Source organism: Larus michahellis, chromosome 8 (assembly GCF_964199755.1).
Source record: "Larus michahellis chromosome 8, bLarMic1.1, whole genome shotgun sequence".
Lineage (NCBI taxonomy): Eukaryota > Metazoa > Chordata > Aves > Charadriiformes > Laridae > Larus > Larus michahellis.
This window is the reverse complement of record NC_133903.1, coordinates 36,002,721-36,028,719: the sequence shown is the minus strand read 5'-3', so window position 1 is coordinate 36,028,719 and position 25,999 is coordinate 36,002,721. Positions and strand designations below refer to the sequence as shown.

Genomic DNA, 25,999 nt, shown 5'->3' with positions numbered 1-25,999 from the left:
TAAGTCCAGCAATGCTGTTGAATGCAGTCTCCATAAGAACACTGATGCAACTCATTCCTTTAGTCTTTTTTGATTCCAAATGTTAAAAGAAAATTTGCTGGTGTATGGAAAGCTTTGTTAAAAGAAGAAGTTGAGAATTGCATCGTTTTATTTATTAAGAAAAGCATAGAATTCTGTTTCCTTACATATATAAAGAACCAAATAACTTGAGATGGTTTATTTCATCATAATCCCAGCCCTGCTTTGGCCTTCACACTTTTCCCTGTGTTGTTTCTCAGGATGTCACTGAAAGTGCCCCTGCCCTGCTATCTTTATCTCCTCGTGTCGTATTTTCCCAGCTTCGGTTTGCTGACTCTATGTTTTCACACACTTTTGTTTAGGGCAATGATTGTTCAGTTTTGGTGGAGGCCCGTATTATTGTAGCCACCTGATTCCACAAAGCAGCTCAATGGCTTTGTACAACTATCTTAAATTAAGGGTAACTTCAAAAGATTTAATCCAAACTATAACTTCACATACACCTATCCAAGCAATTCTCACAAATAACCATATTTTTGCCTTAGGGCGTTATTTGGAGGCATCACGATTTTACCTTCAAAAGGCAGGTCCCACACGTGTTTCAGCATGGGCAAACCACAAACTGAGTGGCAGATTTAGTTAGGCCATAATAAACCAAACGTCTGTTTTCAAGCCACACCAGTATAACTGGCCACAATTCATCCAGCCTATTACTAACTCCTAGCTGCTCTTGCTTCCAGAAGCCCTGAGAAAATAGCAAAGGAACCTATTGCACATGAACAACATGGCTGATCTGCACTACTGTATAATAAATCCAACGTTTTAATGAGATCAGACCCTCATCTAATAGATGGAAGCCAGCTGACCAGCCATTCCAGGAAGGGCAGCTTTAGGCCGTGCTCAGACAACTTGCTTGGCACAACACCAGAGCAACAGAGAACCTCGCCTGAATTGCTGACAGGATTTCCCACCATCTTCATTTACACCTCCTGAAAGATGGTTTGGTTGAGACGTTTTAAAGGACAATTGGCAACACATCCCTTGCATCTGTAAATTAGTTGAGCGTGACAGAAATTCATCATGAAGGAAAGTCACCATTAAACTAGCAGTGGACACATTTGAATCAGCTCTAAAAGTAAAGCACAGATGCCAAAAAACTCAGAGTCAGATCAGTTTTCTTAACCAAGAAGCAGTACCACAGAAGTTGAGCTAAGCTGAGCTTTCATCGCAACTCACCAAGAAGTATTTACAATGTGGAAATACAAAGAATATGGCTGTAGAACAAGGCATAAAGGACTTTTCTGAGCAGTAATTTCTCAGAGAAACTAATCTTAAGTTGAGACAATTACTCTTTCTTAATTACTTTAAATTAAAATTATTTTCTGCGTAATGCTATTTAGGTCACCTGAGTATATTAAAACAGTCAAAGATTTACAGTCAGATGTAATTACATCAAGGGATTCCAAGGGATTTCCAGCTGTTCTCTGGAATTAATGCATAGCATAAGGATAGCTGACTGGAGTTTTGTACATGATAGCATTTTTTATACATGTTTGCTTTTAAAACATAGTCCATATAAAATACAGGCATTTCAGATTTAACTTGCATGCTATTTTACAAGGGAAGAAGCCCAGAAGTTCCAGTTATCTGGTGTTTGGACACTGAATTCTGAAACAGGTTATTGCTTTAATTCCAGACTAATAAGTTCCATAGCCAAAACGAGGGTCGGATGTAGTCTAATTTTTTATTTTAAAGTTTGTTCTTTTGCTTATGGCCCCAGTACTGAGCTTTACCAACTGCCTTCAGTTCCTTTAGCCATGATGGGAAGTGGCGATGTGCATCCTTTTGTGGGTTCCAGCCTAAGGATTACTTTATAGCAGAACAGGGTCTTACCCCTGGGTGGCCCTTGGTTTAGCTTTATTTTGGCAGTGATCCAGAATATTTTCCAGAATTGGTACAGGTGTGGTTGGAACAGTTTTCCTTCTCCATTTGCTGCACAAAGCTAGCAAAAGCACAGTTGCTGTGATTAGGATGAGAGATTACAACAAGGATATAGCGGCTTCTCCACTCTCCAAGATACGTGCACAGTGTTGATAAAATAAATCTTGCATATCTTGTATCTTCATGTTTCCTTGACAGCCCTCCCCATCCTTCTGATGCTGTCTCACAGTGGCACACTGTCTCTCACACTGCCTCCAAGATGGAGGAAGAAGCTCTCTGTAAGCCTCAGACTCTAGGAAACTTCTCTTACTTTTCCACAGGTCCTTGTAAGTGGCTAAAGTTGTTTTCAAAATGTTGATACATTTTCAGAATGTCAAGGTATTATTTTTTTTCCTTTTGAGGTCTTCGTTCTTTGTCTTTGCCAAATCCTGACCTCAAGAAAAATCTTTTCAGTAATGATGGTGAATTTTTTTATTAAGAAAAATAAAATATTGGTATGGGGATTTTAGATACATCATTGTACCACAGATGCCTAACAGCTCTTAGACTTGGGCAAAAATGAAATTCTGCCCTTCCTCTTAAAGCAATTTCTGTTGAAACTCAAACCCCATCAAATAAGGCAAGAAAAGTGTGGAGCATTACAAAATGTGGCCATAGGGCTTTTTATGTTATACACATCGTGCTTGTCTCTTCCTTGTTATTGTCCCATCGTTCAAATATCCTCATAAGAGCTTCCGAGCTCGTATTAATTACCTGTCACCCAATGCAACAAACTATTCTTGTGAAGATCTTTCCTATGTTCTCATGTGTCCATTCTTCTTCTCAAGATAGCATATTTTAGGTGGTACTGCTAGTGGATGCCCACAGATTCAGAAAACAACTACCTTCTTCCAGTCTTTTCTGCCAAAAGGCAAACAGAGCCCTAAGTATCGTCACCACAAGAACAACAGCAACTGCATTGGAAACAAGGCAGGAGGTGGTCAAGTAACAGAGTGGGAAACACAGGGATTTTAGGTCCATTTCTGGGAGGAATGAGGCTGCAGCACCCACCACCACAGTTTGTTTCCCTCGCCACCCTCCGTGCGAGGAGCTGTCGCCTTCCCAAATGCCACACAGAATCTGTCATTTTATATTTAGCAGAGGCTGTGAAATCGCACTTCAGCAATAACGTATTTAATAGAAACACAATAAACTGGTAACTGAACAGGTGACAGGTTAGATGGACAACACTGGTCTCCATATTGCATTGTATTGTATCAAGTGCATTACCACTGGCAGAGGCCTTTGTCTAAACAGGCCTTATATAAAGAGCTTTCAAAACAAAATATCTGAACCAGATCTCCACAAAGCTGTATGCGTTTTTAACAGTTTCCTCAGACAGCATCATCCAGAAGTTTGCCAGGGCAGAGCTGAAGGAGGGTCTTGTATGGAGCACAGAGATTAGGTAACCTGCGGGAAAGGAAGCCGTTCCTGGTGGATGTGTGTGTGTGCGTGCGCGTGCGTGTGTGTAATGAGACACTTGTCAGTTCTTCACGAGCAAACCTTGTGTTCAGAGAGCTTACTTCAAAGAATTACTTCAAATGCTGAAAGAATTACAAAGATTTTATACAAACAAACTTGCAGTAAGTCTCGAAAAGAGCTGTCTAGGTGCCTGACTCATATTGAAATCTTTAAAGCACAACAACAGTTACGTACGTTGCCATATTTACCAGTTATCCCAGATTTCTGGATTTGGCTGGAGTCCTGGCCGGCAGCCGGAGGCGGGCAGCTGCCGTGAGGGGGAGCGGGGCTGAGGGGGTGGGGGGGGGCCGCGCTCCGGATGAGCAGGAGACTCCCCACCCCAGCGCCCGTCCCGCCGCCCCGGGGAAGCCGCCGGGGCTGCCTGTCGGTGCGCTGAGAGAGGCAAAGAGCTGCGCGGGGTCAGTAAGGGGCAACAGGAGAATGTATAAAGGGGGGACCGGGCCTTGCGAAGGGGCGCGGCGGGCGGCTCGGCTCACCTCCTCGACGTGAGGTGGCCTGAGGGGACGCGGGTCTTCCCGCCCGCCTGCCGCGGGACGGGCCCGCGGGCGCCCCCAAGCGGCGGGGCGGATGGCCGCGGGCTGCGCGGGGGCCCTCGCCCGGCCGCGGCCCCTCAGCGCGGTACGGCGGCAGCGCTGGCGCTGCCCACCGTCCCCCGGCGCCGCGGCAGCTGCGGGCAGGGCGGGGCGGCAGCGGCGGGGCCGGCGGCGGTGGCCGGGCGCGGGGCGGCGGCGGGGCCCTCGCCGCGGGGCAGGACGGAGCGTGCCGCCCGACGGAACTCCTCGCTGCGCCATGTGTAGAGCAAGGGGTTGAGGGCCGAGAGGGAGCAGAGCAGCAGCCAGCTGGCGGCCTGCAGCGCCGGCGGCGCCGGGCGCAGGAAGAAGCCCAGAATGCTGACCCACACCAGGGGCTGGGTGCCCAGGAGGAAGACGCAGCAGAGCAGGAGGACGGAGACGCTGCTGAGGCGGCGCTGGGCCCGGCGCGGCGGCGGCGGGGCGGCGGGGAAGGGCAGCTGGTGGAGGAGGTGGAAGTTGAGGACGCTGACCCGCTTGGCGCTGCCCCGCACCCGCCGCACGATGCCGAGGTAGCAGTGGAGCAGCAGCGCGGTCTGGCCCAGCACGGCTAGGGCCAGGAGCAGGGCGGTGTAGCGAGAGCCGCCGTCCGTCTGCCGCGGGGGCGACTGCTGGGCAGAGCCCGGCGTCCAGAGCCCGGGCAGCAGCGGGACCAGGAGCAGGGCGAGGGCCCAGGAGAGCCCGATCATGCAGCCCGTGTGCCTCCGCTGGTAGAGGGCCTGGTACACGCTGGGCAGCTTGGTGATGAGCACGTACCTGTTGAAGGCCACCAGCAGGTGAGAGGCCAGGGAGACGGTGAGGCCGAGGCCGAGCAGCCCCCCTCGGAGCAGCCGGTACTCCGCCGAGCGCAGGGAGGAGGAGTTGGGAGGCAGCAGCCCCAGCACAGCCTCCTGGGGCATCCACAGGGCGCACACGCTGAGGTCCGCCGCACAGCCGTTCACAATGAAGGCATTGCTGGTTGTCTGCAGCTTCTTGAAGGAGAAGACTAAGTAGATGACCATCACATTGGATAAAGTCCCTGAGATAGCTAAGACCGCGTAGAGCAGCGACAGGAAGATGCGGGTCCCGGAGGAGTCCTCCCAGAGCAGCAGCAGAGGCGAGCTAGCACTCCAGGAAGAGGCGTTGGGCATCTCGCTGAATGCAGCTCAGTTTTGACTTCTCCCTGTAAATCCCATCCTTGTCCGGGTCAGAAGATCCTGCTGCAGGAGTCTCCCACCAAGCACAAGGGAGGACGTGCAGCTGAGAGACTCTAAGGCAGGTTTCAGTCATACAAGCTGCAAGGTCCAGGAAACGCAGTTGTCAGTAACAATGCAGAGAATGGCAATGTCCAAGGCAGGTAGGTGGCAAGAGATCCCACAGACTGTAGCTAGCGAAGGTGGGTCCATAGGGAGCAGATAGCTGTTGGCAGACCGGAGCGCAACTGAGGATTCTGTAGCTGTGATAATGCCAAAAGCAGCAGCACCTTGCAATCAGCAGCAGAAACGGCAGCAACTGATACAAAGCTTTGCAGTTTCTCCTGTGCCACAGTACGTACACTGTATATCATTCCAGGAAGATTCAGCCCTTCCACTCTTCATGAATTATTCAGCAGATTTTCAACTTGTTAAATCCAGAAGAAGAAGAAAAAAAAAAAAAAAACCCAAACCCTATCGTGCTCCAGGAATACTGCAACTACAGTCTGACTCTCTTCTCTTTGCCTTACCAGGTTCCTGCTTCTCACTCGTTTACACAACTTTCATTTGCAGCAAGCTTTCAAACCAGTATCAGTCACTTCTGTCTGAAATACAATCCATTTACTGTAGAAACTCCTCTGCTAGGTACTCAAACTGATTTTTTTTTCTGATCTTATTTTTGTTAAGAGAAAGCGTACTATGCTTCTGCAATCTTGAAGTTAATTTTAGAACTGGTCTATAATAACAATATACTTTCCAAATTAAATTTTTCAAACATGGTAGATACACAGATCCCTAGTAAGACAGTACTTCATATTTGAGGAAGCTGGTCTTCAATCTACATATTCTATGTTTCTTCATAAAAGTCAGCCTGTTTCAGCCTGCAGGAAATCCTGCATCACCAACCTGCCAGAGGTGAATATTGGTGTCAGTAAGTACAGATAAAACAGAATCAGCATAGTGTTTGAAATGGTCTCACACCAAAATTAATTCAGAGTTTCCGCAGAGGTGAATGACAGGTTCTTAGGCAGACTAAAAGCTGGTTGAAGATTAAGACTTAACAGTCCCTTCCCAAATGGAGAAGAGTTAGTGGGATTCTCCCAGGAACTCTACAGTGCTTTACTCAATCAGGGACAAAATATTAACTCTCCTTACCTGGAAAAGATTTAATAAGGAACTGAGAAAAAGAACTTATATTTCCTCTCAAAAGCTTTCCAGAAAAGGAATGCTGATTAATTTTGTGGTGACTTTAGGAGAAAAACTGCTTTTAAAGGTTGGTTATATGTGGGCTATAGAAGTAAGCAATCTCAGCTTGTAAGGTATGGCTTGTATATTGATCAGACACCTTTATACAGTGTTCTTAGATACTGTTAAACTCGCGATGCTAACAAATGACAATACCAAAACAATACATTAGGATGTAGTTACAGTTACAATATAAATTGTTTAAGATAATGAAGCTAATTTGTGTGGCTCAATGGATTATTTTGTTGCAACATAGCACATCTTTTATTTGACAGAAGGGATGATGTTTGCAAATGACAGGACTATTGATCCAAATGTGGATTTGTTACAAATATGATTATCTATGTTCTTTTTTAATTAATTAGATTGCTCATGTACTTAAGGTTAAAGGCATACCTGAGTGATTTACTTGATCAGGCCCTTAATTACCATATTTTTTGCCTGCTGCACTTTACAGTGTAGATCTAATCAAGTGTCAAACCTTTTGAGGCCTTTCATTGTTTAGCTGTCAGTAGAGAACAGTTATTATAGAAACTAAAATCCTCCTCTTTCTGCAGTACTGTAATTGAAAAATATTCTCTAAATCTGTAACAAGAAATATCTCCCTCACCAAAAAGCTTCATAAAGAATACTTTAAAGAGATGATTAACAGTTTCATAAGGCATTAGCCCCAGAATCACAGGCCCAGTAGAGACCTCTAGATCTATTTAATCCATCCTTACATGTTTATCAAACCGCTTTTTAAAGATCTCATGTGCTACAGCTTGTTCTTCCAAAACAAGGATATATACTTCTATATGAAGCAACAGAAATGGTAAAGTTCAAGGATAAATGAACAGAGAATATAAAACAAGTTTCAGAGTATTTCTTAAAAACTACAAGATTCTGAAGACCTCCCTGGTCTTTTCACTGTCCCCAGATTTGTTGTTGTTAAGAAACTGTTACTGAATACTGGCTACATTTATCATTCATTTTTAAGAACAATAAGTTGTACATTAGCTGGCATTTACTGTATTTCATATAATAAATCAAAATTAAGTCTAGAAAGAGGCTAAGGGAGAGGCTGATGCCTCCGTACTAGAAACTTTTTGATTAGCTGTTCTTCCTTTATATTTACTCCACACATCCAAATCAACATCCCTTAATTTTCTGAATCTAGTGGCAGAAGGCTTTTATTGTGTTTCTAGATTAGACTGGCACTAGAATTTGGGAAACTTCTAAAGCATCCACTCTATTCCTGGCTTTGCCATTCCTTTACAGTGGCTGTGTAACGGTTACGTACTGTCCTTATTGTCTATTGCAGTACAGACTAATCTGACAGGAATATCAAGCACCGTGGATAAAAAATCATGCAACAGAACAAATTTGCTGAAAATCAGCAGCCGAGTTAGATAATGTTAGAACCATTTGTGACTAGTTTTTAATTGAAGGAAGGCTAAAAAGCTAAATGAAAGCATGATATTTTAGGTTCTTATGCACAAAGACCCTGCTGTTAATGAGATTAAGAAACCTGTTGCACATGCAAAAAAGTACAAGGAGGTTAGCTAGGAAGATCAGTTATAAAAGGTACCTGTCATACTAATGTCTTTTTGCAACGTCATCTTATTTATAAATACATTACGTGCTTTAGAAGTGAAGAGCTATTCTTCAGTTGGAGATCTAATCATATTAGTTTACATCAAAAGATCCAAGAAAGAAAAGCCAAGAACAAGGAAGCTGGTTGATACAAGCGTTTTATTATCAATTAGCTGTATGTATATGTGTATATATATATATCTACATTTCAAAATTACAGAATATTTTATTAAGGAAAGCTATTTATAACAAAGTACATGACAGAATTCTTTATAAGAGGTAGAATTACCTTACCATTAATCTATAATTCATATACAGTATATTGTATATATATGCACACACATATGCTACTTCGTGTGTGTATATGTTACATATACACAGTTATGAAAAAAGTACAGTATTGCATGTAAATTTTATTCAGTGATTTATATAGCTGCTCTCAGTATTGCTTATTAACACTTTCAGTACAACTTTCCATAGCAATTTGTGATCCAATCTTCTAAAAAAATAGTGTGGCACTTTATCTTAAGTTGTAAAGCAAATACAGGGCATTCACAGGTCTTCAGGGACAAAGACTGACAATTCAACCAAATTTTATTTTCAAGTTTCCGTAGATATCGGAAAAACTCATAGGTAACAAATCTGTTTTGTTTTTGTCTTCTAAATTAGCGTCAAATTAAGTCCTCACAGCTGCTTACATTTTTTGCGGAGTTCTGGAAATTTTACACATCATCTCTAGTACTTCACTGTAATACCACTTCACTCCAAGTCTCATTCCTAACCACACCTGATTAAACTATACATTAAAGAGCATCCTTACTACTGACAAAAACATTCTGTGATACAGGAGGTTACCTTAGCTGTATGCTTAACAATAGTTTTCAAATTAAAAAGTTTATGAAGCATTCAATTCGTAAGTAAAATTTTAATATACTTCCAACATTTACTTTCGTATGTTTTGCTAATGAAACTGTACACATGCTGCCAAATATAGGTTAAAAACATGTAAGTGTGCAGCACTGCCAAATTCATTGTACATACACATTCTTAAACGATCTGCCTTCATTTTTGCAGTATATATTGCATAGCAAAATTTAACATTCTACATTGAAAAAAGTTAAAACATTCCTTTAAGACAAGTTGAAAGAAAGCCTTAATTGTACAACTGAATCATCGGATAAATTACTTCATCTTTGCAATGAAGATGTAAGTTACATTACATCTCAACAAATATTTTCCTTTTTTTTTTATTTTCATAGTGTTTCCGTATGAAACATTAGCAGCTGAAAGTGGAAAGCAGACTATGCATCAAGAGATTTCAGTTGATAGTGTGGTAACTAATCTCTCACTTGTTAGACTTCCATTAAGTTACCAGAAGACCAATTAGTGAAAAAGTAATTACATTAGGCTTTTAGCAATAATGATGGACCCATAAAACAAGAAAAACATCTTGTTCATTAAAAAATTTTCATCTTTAATAAACACGTAAAAATTCTTTAAAATACACATTTTTGTAGCAAAGAAGTGAACAGTACTAAATTAAAATATACTCTAATCTTTACATAATTTTTATATATATTGCTTACCAAAATATTCTCTTAATACATCTTTTAACACTGTACACAAGTTAATAAATGTCTTAATGAAACTCATTAGAAATATACTCAAGCTGTCTCAGCATTAAAAATTTAAATCTGTATATAACATGGGGCAAAATAATTTCCATAAATTCAACATCAGTGCATCTGCAGTAGTCATTAACAAGAGATTTCTGCCTGTTAAGAAGTCTCCTCTTGATGTTAAGGTTTTCATATGTCTTGTATTGAAGATTCCTCCTCTGAGTGAGCAGCTTCCTTCCTTAAGTTCTCCTCCTTCATGAAGGACTTCAATTTTAAGATCTGAACAGGTTTCACCAAAGCAGCAAGGCTTTAGTACTGAACATGCTCAGATTGAAGGGACTGTGCAGAGAAGAAAAACTGATTAATCCCTGGGGAGGTTATACTTGTATATAATATGCATTTTGCACTTAAAGATAAGTTAGAGGAAGGACAGGAAGAAGAAAAATAAATAGAGAGTTGGATCTGAATCTCTACATAGGTAAAATTGAATAAAATAGAAGAAATTAAAAAAACTGGATACAGTAAAGTCCATCAGCTTTCCTGTATCAACACTTACTTTTCCAAACCAAATTCTAGAGATTAGTGAAGAGAGCGTGTTCGGTTTGGGGTTTTTTTGGTAACAAGAAAATGTTCTGAGTTATAAACACCACCTTAAAACAATACCTTAAAAATGTGTTGGAAAAACATACAATTGCAGTTACTATAATTGAATTGTTTCCATTTATCCTGAATGAGAATCAAAGTGCTACTGTAAAAAATACAGCATACTTCAGACGTTGATTCAGGTAATGACACAGGAAACATATATGGTGTAGCTAATTACTAAGAAAAAAGCTACAGCAATACAATTATGCACATGAATAAGTTTATGTATGATTACTAAAACCAGATGAAAATGAAGCACTGCAAATAGTTCATCTGGATTAGCAAGCAGTCAGTATAATTAAGAGGAAAGCAGAACCTGGTCTAGTCTATTTATTTACATTTCTGGTTCTATGGAAGTCTACGGGTTTATTATGAAGTAATTAATCCATTTAGACAGCATCCAAACATTTTTTTACCTCCTATACAGATGTAATGTACAGGAAGTCATCCTGATGAATAAAAAGTCTTAATTGAGAGCGCTCTTCGCTGTACTAGTATGGTTATAAACAAATAGCAAATAAAAAAGCCAAACCATATTTTAAAACTGCATGAATTCATCACAATTAGAGAGAACTACCGGAGAACAACGTGAATCCCAAGAAAGCTCAGAACCTTGGAATCTTCTCTTCCATTTTCCCACTATTCCTAACTACTCACTATAGAAATGCTCTTTGGCATCCACAGTGAAACCTATTAGTAGAAGTGCATAAAAGATCTATAAATCTTTAGAGCTGTAACTAATATCACAAACCCACTTTTTGTCTACGTCTTAAGTCTCAGTGTGTATTTCCAAAGTTGTCTTTTAAATGCATTTTTGCATCCTGAAGATCTGAGACCATCTGGATACTCTTGCCAAGGTTAAAAAAGAAGTGCTGTCAGCGTATAAAGATTTGAATGCCACTGACTAAAAACGGTCTGGTTTTAGTAGTGAACAGATTCAACATAAAAGGTATCATTTAATAGAATATACTGTAAAACTAAACAGATGTAACAAGTATTTTTTCATTATAGGCTCAGAATCACCATGGAATAAACAATCAGAGAAGCTTATTTTTCCTCACTCCATTCTCTAATAATCATTCTGGATTATTAGCTTTGGTGAGAGCATTTGTCAAGCTATTTATTACATGTGTAAGAGTGAGGCAGAAGGATAGTCCTTCATTAACGAGCACTTGAAACTTCTGCTCTCTTAATGAATCTCAAAGCTTTGTCTTTTTCAGAAGTGTATTTTAACAATTAGAAAGATGGTTACACTTAACTAGAGCAGAATTTGAAATGGCTTCTTCAAAACTGAATTCCAAGTAAAGTTGATTAACAAACATAAAAAAAGTGCATGAAATTTAATTATATACTCTCATATGTGGTAAGTATAATAGATTACTTTAAGCTTAGACAGATGAAAGATGACCAGAACGCACCAAACGCTTTTGTTGATCTTGGGAACAGCATTAGTTGACAAAGAACTACAAACAGCAGCCCTTTACTTAGCAGACAGTAGTAACCAGGAATTGTACATCATAATTAAAATAAATAAACAAGCAAACCATAAATTAGAGATTCTGAAGTTAAAATTGTTAGGAATCCAAGTTACAAAAATACAGAAAAAAAATTAATGGCAACATATACAAAAGAACAAACATCCATGCTGCACAGATTGCTTGGAAACAAGATAACATGTTTTGCTAATTTTCATTACAGATGGGTCAGCAGGGTTTATTTTCTTTATTTTCAAATTGAGAAATATGTTTTTCCAGTATGTTCCCACCCTCACCATAGCTCTGCTTCACATAGCAATGATTTCTTCCTAACATTTCAAAGCCTTTTCTGAATACAGGGAACAATTAAATCTAAGCAGCAATTTTTCCAGATTAAGATTAATTGCTGTGACTTCCCATAAAGTTCCTATTACTAAAAACATGGTAATAGCCATAACAACTGAACTGTTGTAAAGTTTACAGACTAATTTTTGAGTTTGAAAAATGAAATTTTAGCTGGGGAGGGTTGAGGTTTGGTGTGGGTTTTTTTGGGTTTTTTTTTTTTTTTTTGCTTTTGCAGTTATTTGTGCCCTAAAATCTCTTCACATTGTCCGAAGTGATTGACTGTAATATTTCAAAGCCTGTAATTGTGATTTACTGTGGTGGTTTTTTTTTTTTAATCTTTTGAAGAGTTTTCTATTTTAAAATTTACATTCCTACCTCCCATTTGTAGTGACTCAAAGTATGGCCTATGATTCTGAAAGCTTTATTAAAAACAAAAAGCCCCAATCCACCTTTACAAGTTATATGCTGGTATTTAACAAAATCTTATTTAAAATAGAGGTAAAAATAGAAGGAAAAAACCCAAAGAAAACTGACTGCTGAATTGCAATGATGTGAGCATGAAATCAGTTAATTGAGTAGAATTCTCAATGTGTACTCCTACAGTGGTCCCATGCAGTGTCAAGCATGGCATTTTATACCCAGGTATCAGACATTTAAACAAAGAACTAAGATAGCTTCGCTACTGTTAATAACATCTAGTGAAGTTCATGCTGAAGCAACTGCTTAGATCACTATCATCTTTCTTCTTCAATAGGACTCGTATAAAGCCTCCTGGAAAAGAAAATAAGGCACAGATCCATCGAGGCACTAGAACCCCATTGACATGCATTCAACTTCAGGACCAAGTCAGCTGTGAGTTAACTTTTAAGAGGGAACAACCCTATAGCATTTAGGGATATTTCCTAGGACTTGAACATGTGCTTTTTCCAGATAACTGAAAAAAGTAATTTAAGTTTTTTGAATTGTGCATCAGCTCTCCCAAAACGTTGTTGTAAGAGGAGGATTGCAGCAGGCAAGAATTACTGTGAATACACAAGATCCACTAAAATAAATCAGCATATAGAAAATGCATACGCACTTGAAGAGATCCTTTGAGTCCACTAAATTTACAGATCAGTAAGATGCACTAGTGTTTGTCTCTCTTTTGCAAAGGCTGTCCTATATTCATTAATGGTAAGTTCTTATTAAGAAGAACTATTCTACAAGCATAAAGATCATGTATATGAATTTTAAAATACTGCTACACTTCTCAATTTTTTGAAATTTTTCCATCTTGCCAGTTTCCATGACAGCTATAGAAGCAAAAGGTGACTCATCTTAAGACTACCCAGTTACATATTCTTCAATAAAAATACATTTTAAAGAGTGATATTTGGATTTATAACTACTGTAAGAACAAAGTAAAAATCTTATTGTGATACCTTCAATGTGATTATACTCGATAAGAATATTTCTGAAAATTATAATTGCAAAAGATTCTGTTTAATCAAAACATCAAATGTGTAAAATTTGCAAATAAAATATTTATTCTATTTGGCTAGAATGGCAAGTTGTCTATTCCATGAAAATCAAGCTTTTCTTCTAGTTCATCAGCATGAACATGATAAAAAGGAAGTGGATGATAAGCTTACATTGATGAAGGACAAAAAACAGGGAAAAATATACGGGCTGATAACAACAGGAAGTCACAGTCATGGTTATTTTGGGTTTGTTTTAAATTGAATGTGGGACAATAGTATAAATAAATGATTTTTTAGATGTTTCATTACAAAACAGAAAAAAAAAAAAAAAGAGTATTGAATAACTCTCTTCCATACCGGGCAAAAAAAAAAAAAGATGTACTTGCATTGCATAAAAATGAAGTTCCCAATTTCCTCACTAGTGAGATAAAAGAACATTAATTACATTAATTAGAACTGAAAATTTTCTGTCCTAACCATGTTAAAATGCTCCTGCACCACTCATGTTGATAGTTAACAAATGTAGAAAGTGAAATAAGAGTGATACAGTGATTTTCTAAAATAGAGTACCTATGCGATTACAGATGGTTAGCTTGGTACCTAACTCGGGTTAAGTGAGATTCTGCTAACAAAAAGAGGAGGAACGTAATTCCTATCATTTGAGTTCTTATAAGTTAAATGAATAAATGTAAAGACCAGTATATGTAATAGACTTCTGTCACTATCTGATGTGCTCCAATTAGAAAAAAGCGCAATGTAATATAAACACTAATTGCAACAAGACTAAGATTGGTCTGACAAGACTTGTAAGTAATTTCAGTATCTAAAGCAGTGAAGTACCTTGATGCTACTCCATATTTTGCTCATCAGCTTAAGACCACTGATGAATATCACCAAAAGCAAAACAGCTGGACATTAGTGGTTGAAGTGGTAAGATAAAAAGTCATTGGTTAACTGGCTTCTAAGAAGATGGTCCTTAGTTTTTAACATGTTATATTTTCATTCAACCTTTTAAGTTGTTTGAGGAAATGTGCTGATTGTTTCTGTAATGGTTTGTATTATCATTTGGTACTCTTGTAACTTTTGGCCTATTGTGAACAATGTCACCTTATTTTCATGACTGAGTCACATTACAGTTATAAAGGCATTTCTCCCCTTAGGGCTCTGCATGTAGGTTTACATATTTATGCACAATATGCAGCTGTAACTAGAATATGGAAAAAACCTAAGAATTGCTGCTGGCAGCACATCCTTTACAGAGGGTACAATCGAAAAGAACGGGAATGGATTGACCTAAAGAATTATTGTTCAAATACATTAAATATGAGACAATATTGAAGGTAAGAAATGAAAAAAAAAGACACTTTACCACTTAGTTATTCAGATGAGTGATTCCTCTCTACCATTGTTGGTGTATTAACTTTGGTTCCAGTATACTCAACTGGAGCCCCTGTCAGTCCTGCTGAGGACTGAACTTCTGTGAGCATGTTGGATAAAAGACTGGGAACACGTATAAAGGCTGACTTTCCAGAACCATCAGAATTCATGAAAAAATGAAAGTCTCGTAGATGTGCCTCAAATCAAACATCCTCAGCTTGCTATACAGCTCATCTCTACACCTGGAGGAATTAAACCAAATTAGTTACTTAAACTAAGCCAGTTCTCTTGTTCTAGAACTGGTTTCATCATAAGAAAACTGGGATGGTTTCTATATCCCACTTGAGAAAAATCTCAATTATATATAGTTTACCTCAATCCCATGTAGCAGGTAAACACACAGCCAAATTAAAGAGGTAAAACAACTTCAAAAAACTGAAAGGATGTGGCAATATTCAAGAAGCCTCTTGCAAATAAGTTACTGCTGATGTTTAAAGTATAGTTTAAACTCAAGTTTAAACTCAATGGAGAACACTCAACGATCATGGAATATTAACATTTATTTCCAGGTAAGTTGTAGTGGGTAAGAAGCTAAATGTACTTTCAAACAGTCAGAAAGCATCAAGTATTTTTTGAAGAGTTGCTTTAGGTCAAGCACATCCCAGCACAGTTACTCTACTCCTTTTCCAGTTGAAGCATCCATTGAATTTATGAGAATACAGAATCAAATTCCTTCAACTAACTCAATTTTCAATGTACTTTGTATGCTAGTTGGGTTTCAGTCACATATACAATTTAATTCCACAATGGAACAATGAGAATTTATTTCCTACTGTCATCTGTCCTCAAGAAAGTGCAGTTCATACTCCCAAGCTATAAACGTGTGGCTTTTGAACTGTATGTGGTACAACCTGGTCTAGTGGGAGGTGTCCCTGCCTATGGCAGGGGGGTTGGAACTAGATGATCTTTAAGGTCCCTTCCAACCCTGACAATTCTATGACATACTAGCTGTTAAGGAGAGGCTAGATGCCCCACTTCTTGAGGAAACAGAGAACACAATGCATGAATCATCTTCTGGCTGACATCCTCGTTACATGCAATGTGGGTACTAGCTGTTTTCAGACAGGGGACTCGCCACACTCAAAGAGACAGTAGCACTTATAGCACTAAAACTTTCTTTATGCTGAAACAATTTACCAGTGGAAGGCAACAGAAAAGAAAGGTGTCATGTTCTGCAGTTTATTTTATACAAAGCTAATTTTATTTCTAGCAACTATAAAAATAAATATCTGAAGTGTGAGTACTACTAAACAGAGGCTGACAAGTTCAATTAATTGTAGGCAATATATTCTATTAAGAACACTGCGCTAATTTTTGTAATTAGTAGGATAGCAAATCTTGTTTTTATAGTGGTAGTATATATAGTTGGTTTTTTTCCCTAAAATAGCTGAAGTTATTTCTGATTTCATAACTGCAGTTTCTCTAGTCTCTCTTCTCTGCATATAGAATCACTTTCAAGTTCAATTAATTTATCTGTGCATCCTCTTTATACAGACTCTTTCATACAGAAAAAGGGCACAAAATAAGCTCAAGGCAGCAAAGTTGCTGAGGAATAACAGCTAAAATGTTGAGACCATCGGAAATATCTTGCTCTAAAATACTTTTCACATCGGGTGTTAGAAAAGGACTAGGTTTCAAGTCAAATGGACTCATCTTTCAAATGAGACCTATTTTTAAGACTATTGTACCTTCCATTTGCTATGATACACACAAAGGCTTCATTAATTCTGTTACTGCATGAACATTAAGATGCATAATAAACTTATAAACTATGTTATGGATAATTTGAAATAAAAAAACCCTAAAGGGTAAGGTGGTCCATAAAAAAAGGTATCAGAAAAGGTGTTAATTCAAGTTCAGGAGTAATTTATTTTCATGAACCCTCCATGATCTAGATGCTTGAAAGGAAAAAAAAAAAGCAGCTGAAATGAGAATTACTTAAAAAGGTAAGAGACAAAGGTGCTGTTCAGAAACATTAAAGGAAGTCAGAGAATCATGCTGGGTTAAGATTTTTTTTGCAACAGCTTTGCTTGCAGAAGCAAGGAAGATAAGCATTGGTCAGATGCCTGAAAGTGCTGTTGTGACTATGAACTTACAGGAATTGATTGATTCTGGTATCATGCTGGAGGAGTTGTAAGGCCCATAAAGGAAGTTTGATGCGTACTCATCTGTCACGGCGCTGTGAAAACTGGTTTGGCTGCTCAGGTTGTTGCCACTACTGCTGTTTCTGTTGTATAAGTTGTTGTTCAGTTCATGGTTATTTCTGTGAGGCAGCTGCAAGCTGCCATTCAAGTGGCTGGAGATTTGGCTTACAGAAAAACCTGTCCTAGAGGACAATGATGTCATTTTGCTCTCATCATCATCTGAAGCAGCATACAGGTTCCCTAGAGAACTGGCTAGTCTGGAGTTTATGGAAACGCTGAATAGAAAACACATGCGGGGAAAAAAAAAATACACACAAGGTATGTACAGATATATACAAAAAAATAACAGACAATTCAGAAGACATTAGGTGAATAATGTAGACCATTGTGAAATAATTTGTGTTTGCACACAGGTTCATATTCTAGCTCTCAAATAATGAAAACCAGAATTCTTTGTCAGGAGTTCACAAACTTGGTTTATTCAAAGCATTACCATGGCCAGCTTTCACCTCTGTCAAACCATATGCACGTGTAGGAGATTGTGTTAAAAGCTTTAGGCAGTGGCTGATATACATTGAAGTACTTTGTGTACATGTAGCAGTTTAAGAACTCCTCTTCTGTTTCTTGAAATCAGTAACATGATACAGAAGTCTTCAAGTAATCAAGAAGTAATATGATAAAATTTGAGAATAAAAATAGGGTGTCCTGAAATATCTCTTTAAATTAGTTATTTTCTTCAAGTAAATATTTATGCCCAGAAGTTATTAAAAATGCATCAATCAGTCTAAGTTTCATTTAACATCCATAATTACTTAGTACAGTAGTAATAATGGAATTAAATTGCAATAAATCAAGAGTTCATAAAAATCATATTCATTAGCACTTGGTATTCTTCTGAGATTAATCGTATATAGACTTGTGGGAATACTTGCAAAACTTCTATAAACTCAGATGAGTTCAAAAAAAACCCAAACCAACCTGAGCACTGTAGTACTGTTTCTGACTTGATACAATTCCACCAAAACTCTCATACCACTAGTATGGGTTTGGGGTTTTGTTTGTTTTTTGAATCTGCCAGCAACTACAGTTTGGCTAGTGGAACAGCAAATCACTTTGTAAGTAAATTTAAGCCTTACATCCAAGAACAGCAAGCACTTCATAGACTGCGTATGTGTTGAAAACCACTGTAGTACATAGTAAGTATTTGTACCAAAATGAGAAGAAAAAAAAAACCAACCTTTTAAGATTAGAGCCTGAGGATGTGGCAATTCTGCTTATTCTTTCTGCAGATGGTGAGTTAACTGCCATCACTTTGGAGGCCTTCAGAGGAGACATGGATCCTTCTGTGCTGCCTGAAGTATTCAGTCTAAAAGGAGTGCAGAGTTTTAGTGAGAAGCAAGATTTTTATAATTGAAATATACATCTCAGAAACACACACAGTCTTTCAATACATACACATCTTTTAAAAAGTGGGAATTCTCAAGTCTGAGTACTGAGAACTCAACAGGAAAAACTCAACAGTTTGCCTGTTTTCAAATATCTGTTCAAAAATCTTTTCAAATATCCCACTCCCAAGTTTTTCCCTTGCTGTACCATATTAGCAAGTTACAGGCTACTTTTTTCCTTGATAATTTGTGAAGACTAAGTGTCCATTTTGTATCAAATTTATTGTAAATTTGATTATAAATTTTAAATTTTGTAAATTTGACAAAGAATACTTTTTGCGCTTATAAAGCAAGTATGAGTAGGAAAAACCAACACTGTAGCTTTCATGAGAACATCATCATAGTTTCCAAATGACAGCAAGAACATTTTTACCAAGTTGCACAAAACATACAGTTCTTTCTAGGGTGGGAATCTTAATGACCAAATTCTTCATATTTTGGTAGTGAGCTGTAAGTATGGTACACTGGACTACTCAAAAATGTTAGCATTATAGCTGTTCATATTAATTTATTAAAAATGAATAAATGAATGGCCTCACAGTAGTATGAAATTCTCTCCATCCTTAGACCAGAGGACATAATCATGATCAGCTCTTAAAGGATGAAAGACCTTGAGTACAAGCTACAGGCACAGAAGGAATGACATTAAGCAGAAATATTCCACACCAAGAAAGGGTAAACAGACATGCCCAAGGTTAGCCACCTGGAGTAATCCATCTCAAACATCCAGGTTGTCACAAAACTGAAGATAATGTGTTCTTTGCAATATTAATACTTTATAATGACAGATATTTTATCTTTCATGTTGTATTTTACATGCAATGGGGTAAAGGATGCAATGGTTACAAAACCAAAAGACTCAATTCTGCCGTTCCTATAACTCTTAAAATTAAGTCAATTTTGATGCTGTGTTTTTATTTTCTTTTGAGGGGGTACTGTACTGATGTGAGATTAATACAGATCAGAAATGGAATAAACATTTAGAAAATGAGAAGAAACGACTGGCTTTGTTGGCTCCACAGAAAGTTCTGAATAAAGCATGTAGTAAAGTGTACAGTGAGGACCCAGTATTAAAATATGAAAGGTACTAAAACTCTGTATTTATCTGGTACCTCTTCCAAAAAAAAAAAAAAAGAGCACTGATTGTATCCACTAAGCAATACCTCTAGTTCATCTGCTAAAACACACAGGACAAAAATTGTGATACGCGGGCAATATGTGGCCAATTTAGACTTTTGAGACAAGTATTTAATTTTACAGAGGTAAAGTGGTTATGCCTTAACTAGTCATCCTTCACTGCATAATAGCACAGATATTAGAAAATGTCACTGAGGAAGTGACTTGTATGTGCTAATTATTTATTAAGAAGAATTCAAGGTATCCCTGAAGTAGAGCTGTAACCCTCTGTCCCTTAGATTTATTTTTTCCCCCTGTTTGAAGGTGTTTAGGAATGTTTTTCAGAAGTCTGAAATTGCTAATCAATTGATGTGATAAGTATAATTCAAAACACTGAAAATTTAAGACCCAAGTTTTATACATTTGGAACTATAATTTTAAAGTTAATACCTGAAAGGCTGTGATATTGACCTGGTGTGCAGTTTCGTGTCTTGCAGCCTAAAGAAACCAAAGCAGTAATCTTTATCAAAGGATTAAAAGCCTTTCCCCTCCCCCAAAGCATACTTGCGTGTCTCACACAGGCTTTAAAGCACAAGACTAACAAGAGTTAAGAGTTATTGACAATCATTATTTTAATTAACAGTTAAACAACAGAGGACTACTTCAGGTTTATTTTCAAACTTCACATTTTTACTGGTTCTGAAAAATTCAAAATTTATATAAGGAGTGCAGAAGAGTAATTATAGAAAGATAACTAAGTTAATTGAATACTATTTTTTGAGACATAAGTTTTAAAGTGCTAGTTAGATATAAATTCGAAGGTTTTGAAATATTTTTTTACTTTGTCTTTTACTGCTACATAATCAGTAGGCATCCTGAACAGGGAGACAGAGGAAAAAAAAAAAGAAGAAATTAATAAACCAAATCTGCAACTGATAGATATATACTTACAGAAATTTCCAGCACAGAAGGTGGTACAACTAGTTCCACTGGCTTAAACAAGGTCATTTACTTGCCATAAAGATCTGATACCACAGACTGAATTTCTAATTGCAAATTACATCAGAATTAATTACCTCAGAGCTCCAGTTGTAGCAGAACATAGCCGTCTCCGACTTTTTAAGGCATTAAGCTTATCTCCCTGCGTCATGCCATTCTGAGTTTCCACACCTGCTTTGTCTTCCAAATCGTTCTGGGAAACACAAAGTATGCAAGCAAGGAACTATATCAAATCCTTAGAAGTAGTGTAGTTTCAAAGTTTGAACATCTAATTCACAAGGATTATAATTAAAAGGCTAATCTAGAGTCTTCTGCATACATGGGGCACTAGTCTTGTCTTTGCACAGTTCCAGCGAATTAAATGTGTTACTGTATAACACACATTCACAGAGGCCTTTTGCAGAATCTGATCTCAGAGTCAGTTCAAGATGCTTGAGTCTAACACCAGTATTTATTTACTTCAAAGCTGTCTGGTTTTATAGAACTTAAACTCCAACTCCTTCCTCCATAACTATTTTTAGAGTTATCATCAATGTAGAAGGGAAGCAGTAACACACAATTTTGTGATATGCACGAGATGAAGAAGAAATTTAGATACAGTTGTGTGTCCTGCAAGAGGAGCTAAAAATCAGCTTTCCTAAATCGCTAATTTTTTTTTTTAAATAAAAAGTTCACGTGACCTCTAGAAAAATAGTTTGAAAAAAAAAAAATTTCCTATGAGAACTTAACAAGGATGAACAGATTTCAGAGCTTTATCCTTCTCTTCTAGCTTTAGAAAACATTATGAACTCTAAGAAATACTGAAAGTGTGTGCCAACACTGTTTAAATGCCTACTTATAATTTCCTACTGATCTCAAAATAGACTTTTCTAAAACCCAAATATGAAGTAGAAACAGTATCTTAAGTAGCAGAGATACATGACGTGACACAAAGCAGTAACAGAACTGTGACTGCTTTTTAAATTGCCAAATGAAAAAACTTGTACCAATTATGCTTCAATTGACCTCAGATCAAGTATTTGTTTGTACTACTGCAGCTCCTACTGTGGCTAAGTGATCTCACTACTCTGCATAAAACAGAGTAATAGTTTCTGCCATTAACCAACATGAAAGATTGACAGAAGTAGTAATACAACAGAAGTTAATCAAATGATGTGATGGTCCAAATGTTGCATTAATTATAGGAAAATATAAATATTTTAGCTGGATTTAATTGAAGATTATATGCTAGGCCATTGTTACCTATCATTCAGCCTCAATGCTGATAAATTTTGTTGCACTGTCTTTACCTGCCCAACAGTTCATGCATGTAGCTGTTCTGTCCTCTGATCTTAGACCTTATGCATTTTTGGGACTGGGAACATTACTTCATTTAGAGCTTCTAGAGAACATAGTATAATAAGGTCTTGAAATATAACCAAATATCCAAAGAGATAAAGAGATAAGTTAAATATTTTGAAAACTGAATGTTAAACAGCTTTAGTACAATGTCTGTAAAAAACTGAAATATACATATTACAGAGAGGGTTACAGTGAATTTATATTGTGAATCTGTACATAAGCTGCTACACAGCATACAGGTAGTTGAGTTACCTGCAAGTTAGTTGCCTTGAATACTGAAAGCAGTAAAGTTGGTGTAGTAGCTCATATTCAAAACCCATTACTTTTCCCCATACGGCTACGTGCCAGCAGTCTTTATTTAGCATACAAGATCATCTCTACACAGCGTTACATTTCTCCAGTTAGCAATCTAGATATTTAACTTCACATATTCCAAGCCACAAATTGAACTTCAAAAAGGGAAATAGTACCTTTACAGAAATGCATTCAAGGTGCTCTTCCAGATTATGATAGATCACATGATAGCTGATTATTTTAATTTATGCTAATAACTATCTGAAGAAGGTGACCACTACATCCTTGGTCTTTTACACCAAGCAAAAGATTCCATCAGCAACATAAAAGCTCTTTAGTTATTACAGAGCTAAGACAGGACTAATCAAATGCATAGCTCCTCTAAACTGTTTCTCACAGATACTATAGGAAACTACAAGTTTAAGATTTTTAGTAGCCCCGAAGCAGAAGTATGTTCACTTTAGTTCACACTTCATGCCTATACTTCCAATAAACAATTGTAAGGTTCTTACCATAAATGTACATGTCACATCAGTAATCTGTAACACTGGGATAAGGGATGGACACCTACACACTCATGATTATTAGTCAGAAACTTGGATTAAATATATTTCCAGGATTAAATATATTCCATTCATTAATAAACAACTGAAAACTCTGAAAGAATGACTTCAAATAATGCAAACATTTTGAAGTTTGCAAAATGACCTATAACAGTTTTAAATATAACCTAAGCTTTTCTTTTTTTGAAAAAGTGGAGATTTGTTCTAACTATGACCTATAAAAAAAGTTTAGCTGTGAAAAAGCAATCTAGTACCAATACAAGACGAAAAAAAAATCTAAAAATTATCTATAGCTAGTTATTAAAAGGTCAGCTTCTTGTCTGCTTGTTTGAAAAATTTCCTATGAACTCTTACCTCCCTGTATTGATCCAAGTCTTGTACTTTATTCAAGCTGTCACTGATTGAAATGTCACTCAAGCCACAAAGAATCCTGTTAATGTTTCCATCAACTACTCGTCGTTTCTGCTTTGATCGGATGAGATCTCCCTCCAGCCATAACATTGCTTGCTTCCTTTAGGATACAAAACCAAATCAGTTCATATCAACAAATTTACATACACATAAAAAACAATATGAAAACATGCTACTCTTACACATTACCAACATTTGAATCTTTTGCACATCTTCTTCTGGCAAAAAAAAATTTGAATGTCTATCACAAAAAAAAAACCCAACCAAAAAACCCCATCAGTTTCAATGGCTAAAAACAACCACAAAAAACCCACCCAGAATCACAAAACAGGTCTGCAGCCATCACAGAAATATTACGGGTACTAAAACTTCATTTTACAAAATCCTACTGGGAAAAGATATTAACTAAACAGAACTTGGCAATGGTATTTTAATGGCTTTTAAAACACAACTTAAAAATTTATATAAAATAATGCTTTTATATATGTAATGTGTAGAATAAATGATGATACAGCACTTTCCAACTTCTTATTAGCCTGAGTTTTGTCTATACAGGTATTGTGCGCTAAAAATACAGCTGACCTGCACATTGGAAGTGGTCATAGTCATGTAAAGTTGAACAGGACTCTAGTATCAATTTTCAGAAAATGAAAGATTATATCTTTCAGACAGGTGGTAAAAAAAAAATAATTTAATTGCTACAACACACATGGGCTAAGCAGGCTTATTTTGTTGAGACTGCATTATTCCTCAATAAGGAAGTTTGATGGGTAGGTACCTGTCACGCTACTTCCATCCAAGAACTGAGATCCTATTGCATATTACTGTAACAAAATAAATTCCTACACTGAACAGAGAAAAAAAGAATGAGGAATTAAATCAGAATATACTTTCACTGGAAACTTTTCTGTGTTTGAAAGCAAAATATTATGGTAAAGCCTAAGAGCCAAGTCGTCTGCGCCAACTGCCTAAACTTCTCCATGCTAAATGGGAAAGCTAAGCGCTTCCAGAAACTTCACTATGTCCCAAGAAAACATCAAGAGGAGAAGGAAGCTGGGGGAGTGGGAGCACCACTTATTCCACCTAACAGAAGTAGCCCAGAAAACATCTTGAATTTAAATTGCCTTGAAATCTTTCAAGATTAATTGCATTCACAGCAACAAACTGATTTGGTACGTACTTGGGTGGGAGGGTCTCTAAAAAAGCAACCCAAAAGTATTCAAACGTCCCTTATTAAACTCAAAGAACCTGAGAGATGAAGCTTTGACATCTATGAAGGTAGGGAGATCAAAGCTGCAAGATTTTACCTTTTTGTCAGATGCAACTTTGCAGCGCTGAGGGCGAGATATTTTATATTAGAACGATGCAACTGCTGTTAGCTATTTCTTTCTCAATCCCATTTTGACACTACTGGTGACATTGCTTGAATTTTATCTGATTGCCAAAACAATACTACAGCACTTAGCTATGAACAATGTAGGTACAAATGGAAAAAATCTGAAGGATCTTTACGTATCTATAAAATCAAACCAAGTATTTACGCCACTGCAGAAAAGACATGGGCCCTGTTTTTCCTGTCTTTTAAGTAAACAGCACTTACTAATCACACTACCTACTCCGTTTCTCTCTTAATTTTGCACTTTTGTGGAAGTTATTTTTAAGAGTGCATCATCCAAGCATCAGCATGGTGTGGAGAAGTTTAATCTGCCTTTAGTGAGCACTTGTGGTTTGTGAAAGTTTGTGATTCACGGTATTTTGAATAACGGTGGGCACCTCAAATAAAGGAGTGTCCATTCAGTTGCACTGGAAAATAAATAGAAATTCTCAATCATGCTCACTTTCTCTTATGAATTACAGTAATACTCCTTCTTTCCCTCTGATATCATATGGATTTTAAGATGCAAGGTCAGTGCATGTTTTACTGTATTTACACAGTACCCAGCAGAGCTGTTGCATTCTCTTTTTTTCCAAAGAGAGACAAATTTGTGGTGGATTCTCTCAAAATGTTTCTTCTCATAACAGTGAGAATGCCTCCAACTAAATACCATCATGGTATCAACTCAAAAATATCAGCATAACCACTATAATAGTAAATGCACAATGTAGATACCAGTACGAAATTAAACTTAATGTGTACATCACTGAAACTAGTGCAACTTTGTCATTCATTTCCAGTCAGGATCAAACTTTGAATCACCCGTTCAAATTATCTGTACATGAAATGTTCTCAACCCAAACTATACAGTCAATTTTAAGAAAGAGCTGTATTAAAACCATACATTTGTTTTGCCAGTGACTATTAGCTCCAAATCAGAAACGCTTCATACATTATGCTAGGAATCTGACAGAGATCATAAGCTGTCCACCACACACTTTATTTAATCCTTAATTACAAAAAAGAAAAAAAACACATCAATTATACTATTGTAAGATTCATTTTAAGTACCATCATAGACTATATGTAAAGTGTATAAACATCTATCCTTTCTGTGTTAATATTTTAATAAATCTTTATTGTTGATTTTATCTTTTGTCCACATCTGGACTTTACACTTCCAACAAATTGATCTAACCCCTAAATCCCCTAGAACACAAATGTGCAGAGTCTTGAGACCGTCTGCCTCTTAAGGTGATAAAACACATAGCTCTCCAGGGAAGAAGATT

The 25,999-nt window shown here is 37.4% G+C and overlaps 2 protein-coding genes across 7 annotated transcripts in view; both read right to left on the bottom strand.

Annotated features, from left to right (window-relative positions):
- Window positions 1-4,090: 4,090 nt before the first annotated feature.
- On the bottom strand, window positions 4,091-6,005 carry GPR88 (G protein-coupled receptor 88). Its single transcript, XM_074598571.1, has one exon. The coding sequence runs from the start codon at window positions 5,177-5,179 to the stop codon at window positions 4,091-4,093; it is 1,089 nt and encodes a 362-aa protein (XP_074454672.1). The 5' UTR covers window positions 5,180-6,005.
- A 2,177-nt stretch (window positions 6,006-8,182) lies between these two features.
- The window catches only part of CDC14A (cell division cycle 14A), a 63,744-nt gene continuing 45,927 nt past the window's right edge, over window positions 8,183-25,999 (bottom strand). For 4 of the 6 annotated variants that reach the window (XM_074596359.1, XM_074596361.1, XM_074596358.1 and 1 more), the window contains 6 exons: window positions 23,279-23,435; window positions 20,804-20,919; window positions 20,178-20,225; window positions 18,404-18,532; window positions 17,119-17,441; window positions 8,183-9,999 (listed from right to left, as the gene is read on the bottom strand). In XM_074596359.1, the coding sequence (XP_074452460.1) occupies window positions 9,986-9,999; window positions 17,119-17,441; window positions 18,404-18,532; window positions 20,178-20,225; window positions 20,804-20,919; window positions 23,279-23,435 (787 nt within the window). In that variant the 3' untranslated portion in view covers window positions 8,183-9,985. The remainder of the gene's footprint in view (window positions 10,000-17,118; window positions 17,442-18,403; window positions 18,533-20,177; window positions 20,226-20,803; window positions 20,920-23,278; window positions 23,436-25,999) is intronic. The other 2 variants (XM_074596362.1, XM_074596360.1) reach the window with 1 other exon arrangement.